The 6,000-nt window shown below is 47.2% G+C and overlaps 1 protein-coding gene across 1 annotated transcript in view; it reads right to left on the bottom strand.

Moving 5' to 3' along the window:
• Positions 1 to 412: 412 nt before the first annotated feature.
• C5H4orf50 (chromosome 5 C4orf50 homolog) overlaps positions 413 to 6,000 on the bottom strand; it is a 60,355-nt gene continuing 54,767 nt past the window's right edge. Inside the window, exons 11-12 of the mRNA XM_055434352.2 lie at positions 4,788 to 4,909; positions 413 to 658 (exon numbers count right to left, since the gene is read on the bottom strand). Of these exons, the coding sequence (XP_055290327.2) occupies positions 413 to 658; positions 4,788 to 4,909 (368 nt within the window). The remainder of the gene's footprint in view (positions 659 to 4,787; positions 4,910 to 6,000) is intronic.

The raw sequence follows: 6,000 nt of genomic DNA, 5'->3' as shown, positions 1-6,000 counted from the left end.
GGAGGGTGGTGAGCAGCATCTCTGACTTCTACCTGCTAGATGCTAGCAGCAGCTTCTCAGTTGTGACAACAAAAATATTGACATTGTCAAATCTTGCCCTGGAGGTGGGGGTGGGGGATGGGGATCACACCCCATGGAGAGCCACTGGGCTGGCCACTTGGTAGGTTTGGGAACAGTCGATATTCCCTATGCTGCCTGGACATTTGCAAAGCTGCGCTCCTAAGAATTTGCAAGTCCAGTGCACCTCCTGAGCTCTGACAATCAACACAGCTCCCTAAGCCAGAGGCAAAGCCACTTGCCACAGAATGAGGGGTTTGATTGCTACCAATTTCTTAAAACGCTCTTGGAAAGTTCTGCTTCAAATTATTTATGGTGTGGAGGAAATGGCCCCCAGAGAGCGCACAGTTTCTATTCATAACTCCAGTGGTGATTTATTGACCTGGGAGGTGCTGCTGAAGCTTCGTCGAAGCTCTTGGTCCAAAGCCAGGATCCGCGCGGGGCTCAGGAGCTCAGGGGATGGCAGGAGATCATCAGACTGGAGGCCAGGACAGGATGTCCTGCCTTTTTCTTGCAGACATTGCACAGGGAGCCCTGGTTCCATGGTGACAGAAGCCTGGCATATTTCAGGATCGGCCATCAGCCCCGAGGGCAGGGGAAGCTGGAGGCAAGAGCACAATGAAATGGTCTCTGCTTCTAATGTTCATAAAAGCCCCTCTGACCCCACATTTTATCCAAGGAAGAGATAGCAATGGTAATGAACATTTATTGAGCACTTTCTGTGCCCAGAAGCTTCTATTACATTTCAGCGAGGCACAGGCCATCAGCACTGAGTTATGGACGGAAGCGGAGATGGGGGTGGGGAAGGCTCAAACCCCGGGTCATCTAAAGGCCTGGGAAGACTGTCACTGGTATCTCTGTAGAGTGATGTCCTCTGTAAATTTTGTGTGTGGTTCACAGTGACAAGAGATGGTGACCTTCTCATTAAAAGGAAGCCAGTGTCCACTGGATGCCAACCTCCTTCTTCCCTTTTTTTGTTTTTTCCTCTAAGCTCAACCATAAAATAATTGTGAGATGTGACAAATTTAGTTACTGCCCTTCAAAAAATGACCCCATTTTGCTTCTAGGTCATTAATCCCCTGGTGTCATTTAGAGTTCATTTTCACTATGGGAAGCTCTTACCCAAAGCCGGCCCAGAGAGATGGCTGGCAATCTGTTTCTCTGCAGGGCAGAGAGCTCTGCTCAATGCTGGTTATAACTGAACAGAACCAAGGCTGTGGGCGAAATACAATGCTGGGGATGAGGACGAGGTGTGAGCATGACCTTCTAGAGAAATCACCCCACAGCCCACTCCCACTGCCTCATTCTTTTCCCAAACCCACTCAACAAGCGCTCCTACAGGCTCGGTACTATGTATAGTACTGAACAAAGATATTTACATCAACCATTCTGTCATTTCATGATGAACTACCCGGTGGCCTTGAGATTATTCCGGTAAAGCAGCTATTACCCAGCGGCCTGCTGTGGTGTGGAGAGAGCTCTGAGGCGGCTGAGGAGCACTTGAGCACCCTGGAGCCACAGGAGCGCTGAGATGCGCTTGGGCTGGTCCCTTCATTCGTTTCATGCTAACTATTTCCTCAGAAGCTTGGCTATCGGTCTCTGCCCAATATCGCTGACTGCAGACACTGGACGCTGTTTTCTCACATCGAACTCTAGACTGTAACCTCAACGAGGGCCGGAGGGACAACTTTCAGCCCCCTCAATGAAGGCCCAGCACAATCTGGACGCATGATGACCAGAGCGCCAGCTCTCAAGCCAGGCTGCCCGGGTGGGAATCCCAGCTCTCCAGCCGTGTGACCCGGCCAGTTATCTTCTCTGTGCCACGCCTCTGCTCACAGGTGAAGTGGAACGAATGTTGAGATCTGTTTTGTGGGTTTATGGTGAGTACTGGATAAGCTGATGCCCTGCACAGAGTATGCGGTCAAGAAATGAAGGCAGGACTTCCCTGGTGTTCCGGTGGTCAAGCATTCGCCTGCCAGTACAGGGGACATGAATTTGACCCCTGGTTCGGGAAGCTTCCACGTGCCATGGGGCAGCTAAACCTGTGAACCAGAACTACTGAGCCCAGGCTCTAGAGCTCCACCAGCCACAACTGCAAACACGGAAACCCACAAGCTCTAGAGCCCATGCTCTGCAATGAGAAGCCGATGCACTGCAGTTAGAGAGTAGCTCCCGCTCGCCACAGCTAGAGAAAGCTCGAAGACCCCGCGCCGCCAAAAATAAAGGAACAATAAAGAAATAAATGTTGAAAAGGGAAATAGGGGCTGGGGCTCCTCCTCATGGTTGTTCTCGTCAGCATCATCGTTACGATCTCCTAGACTCCCCTCCCCTCCATGCTTCAGCCTCGTTTAATGTCTTGCTGGTCCCACAGTGCTTTAGGATTGCGCACCCCTCTGTCTTTGCAGTTATCATTCCCTTTGCCTAAAATGTCTTCTACCTGCTTGTGATAAGGTAGGTCTATGATCAAAAGTCAGGTGTAATTTTCCTAGAAAAAGATCAGAGCTGGAAAGACGTTCCCATTATTAGATAATAAGCCTGCAGACAAGTAATTCAAAATGAAAGTCATCAGTAAAGAAAAAAACAAAACAAACAAACTTTAAGGTCAGTCAATAACAACAGCTGTCACTTATTGAACACCTCCTGCGTCAGGCAGCATGGTAATTGCATTATGTGCATGATTTCATTGAATTTTCCCAGAGACCCTGAGAGGTAAATATTGGCTCCATTTGTTAGATTAAAAAAATTAATATAAGCATGAAGGCAGGAGAGAAGTCACAGAAATAAAGACAATAATCATAGGTTGAAATAAAATGCTAAGAATAAGATCAGTTTCCTCCTAAGTAATGGTTGCTATTCTTTTTTCTTGAGCATCTCTTATATTCCAGACACATATTCAACTCTGCTTATCTGATTTTATCCTCATATCAACAGTAGGCGTCATTATCCCTATTTTACAGACACAGTAAGTAATCTGCCCAACGTCACACTGAATTACAACTAAGATTTGAACTCAGGCCTGTCAGACTTCAAATCTCATAAGTAAAATAGGTTTTCTCTCGGAAAACAAAGTGCTGGTCTGGCTCCGACTGCATGCTACTAAGTCAGCTTCTGTCATGTCCGACTCTTCGGGACCCCAAGGACTGAAGCCCATCAGGCTCCTCTGTCCATGGGTTTCTCCAGGCAAGAATACTGCAGTGCCATACCCTCCTCCAGGGATCTTCTTGACCCAGGGATCGAACCTGGGTTTCTTAGTCTCCTGCATTGGCAGGCAGGTTCTTTACTACTAGTGCCACCTGGGAAGCCCTGACTCTGATTGGTTTGGACATTCTGGACCAAACCTTGAGTAAATGCAACTAGGAAAGCTGAACAAAACATAACAAAAGATCTACTTGACAGCATCTGAGATCCCCAAAGACTGTGAGGATTCATGGGACTAAAATTCAAGACAGGAGAGAAACCAAGTGTAGCTGGCCCCTACACTTGAAGGCTATATTTCCCCTCCAAGTGAAGGGGGAGCCTGTGTGTGATGGTGGCAGCTAAGAAGTATTAAAATAGAAAGCTAAGAAGAGCTTTTGACAGCCTCATGGGGTGGGCAGGGGCTAGAGGAAGGACACTGATAAACATTACAGGTTTTTGCTTAGAATCCTGAAAGGCTGGGCCCTATGAATAAGAGTGGCCAAGAAACAAACAAATCTTATAAGTATGAAACTCATCTCTGAATCAGTTCTGGTGTGAAGAATGGAAAAACCCTGTCTGGATGAAGATACTATCAAACAGAATCTCAAAATATCCCTTCACATTTTTTCACATATGATGTCTAGCACTCAATGAAAAATAACCAGACATGGAACACACAAAAATAACCAGACACAGAACACAAAAATAACACAGAACACAGAACAAAAGAGAAAATTAAAACACAGAGAATGAAAAGAGACTATAAGAGAACCTGGTAGCTCATCTGGTAAAGAGTCCGCCTGCGGTGCAGGAGACCTTGGTTCGATTCCTGGGTCGGGAAGTTCCCCTGGAGAAGGGATAGGCTACTCACTCCAGTGTTCTTGGGCTTCCCTGGTGGCTCAGATGGTAAAGAATCTGCCTGTAATGTGGGAGACCTGAGTTTGATCCCTGGGTTGGGAAGATCCCCTGGAGGAGGGCATGACAACCCATTCCAGTATTCTTGCCTGGAGAATCCCATGGACAGAGGAGTCTGGAGGGCTACAGTCCACGGGGTCGCAAAGAGTTGAACATGACTGAGCAACTAAGCACACACATAAGGGAAACCCGGCGGGTAGGGGGGTGTTTTGTGGTCACTTTCTAGTTTTTGATCTGGTGATGGCTTTATGAGCATAGATCGTTTCATGGTAATTCATTGAGCTGTACACTTCTGAGCTGTACCCTCTTCTGTATGTGCATTATATCTTCAATAAAACTATTTAAGAAATTAAGTGACTGGGACTTCCCTGGTGGTCCAGTGGTTAAGAATCTGCCTTCCAATGCAGGGAACATGGGTTCAATCCCTGGTCAGGAAATTAGGAGTCCACGTGATGCTGGGCAACTAAGATGGTGTGCCACAAATGCTGAGCCTGCACTCTCTGGAGCCCGATTACCACAACTACAGAGAAGCCTGCGAGCTACAATGAAAGATCCTGCATGCTGCAACTAACATCCGAAGTAACAGAAAAATAAATCAGTATTTTTTTTTAAAAATTAAGTGACTGATGTCTTCTCACTTTCAAAGAATCCAGTTGAGCTGTCCATGCTGGCCACTCAGGCTCAGGAATAGGCCAGGATTCTGAATGCAAAGGTCTCTGCAGGACACTGTCCATTTGGGGATTCAGGAGGCATTTCTGAACTAGAAGATGATATGCCCAGTCAGATCTCAATCCAGAAATCTATTCTAAAAACCAGCAGTCTCTGAGCTTTTTCATTCTCTTTCATTCCCAGATCCTTCACCCCATGACAAAGTCCCTCTTTTGAAGGGTGCTTTTGAACTCTATGAGTGCCACACCCACACCCCTCTGATGGTACTGCTGTGGTCTTCGGGTATCCGAGAAAACTGCCTGCCTGCTTCACCGTCTACTACCTGGCTATAAGCTCCTTTAGCACAAGGACCACCACCTCTGCAAGCCAGCTCATCTTTGTAAGCCCTACAACACTGATAGGGGTCTGGCACGCAGCAGCCTTTTAGAAATGCTGAGTGAATAAGTAACTTCAACAATCTGGTACACTTCTTTCTTTCAAGGGTGAAGAAGCTGAGCCCAGATAAAGGAGGAGACTTGCACAAACTAGTGGCAGAAGCAGGACCAGCTAGAATTGATGTGCCTCCAACTGTGAAAACAGACGCCAACCCAGACTTCAGGGATGGAAGCCGAAGGTACAGAAGGGGAGGTCCATCCTGAGGAGCTGAAAACTGAAGCCAGGTCTCTCTTCCTATTTGTTGGCACCGTGCAACATACCAGGCACTAACACATCTGAAAAAAGATCACATTATCCTCCTTTTAAAATAAGGGTCCCGGGCTCAGAGAGGTTAATTAACTCACCCAAGATCACACAGTCCATTCTAAAGGAGATCAGTCCTGGGTGTTCATTGGAAGGACTGATGCTAAAACTGAAACTCCAATACTTTGGCCACCTCATGCGACGAGTTGACTCACTGGAAAAGAGTCTGATGCTAGGAAGGATTGGGGGTGGGAGGGGACGGGGACGACAGAGAATGAGATGGCTGGATGGCATCACCGACTCGATGGACATGAGTTTGAGTGAACTCCGGGAGTTGGTGATGGACAGGGAGGCCTGGCGTGCTGTGATTCATGGGGTCTCAAAGAGTCGGACACGACTGAGCGACTGAACTGAACTGAACTGAACTGAAGATCACACAGCTGGTAAGAACAGAATCTAGTAATAAGAATCTCTAAGCAAGCAGTTATCAAGAGCAGCTCAGTT

The sequence above is a fragment of the Moschus berezovskii genome, chromosome 5, assembly GCF_049115385.1.
Source record: "Moschus berezovskii isolate FMDL1 chromosome 5, NW_MosBer_1.0, whole genome shotgun sequence".
In the NCBI taxonomy this organism is placed as follows: domain Eukaryota; kingdom Metazoa; phylum Chordata; class Mammalia; order Artiodactyla; family Moschidae; genus Moschus; species Moschus berezovskii.
This window is presented reverse-complemented; position numbering and strand designations above follow the sequence as displayed.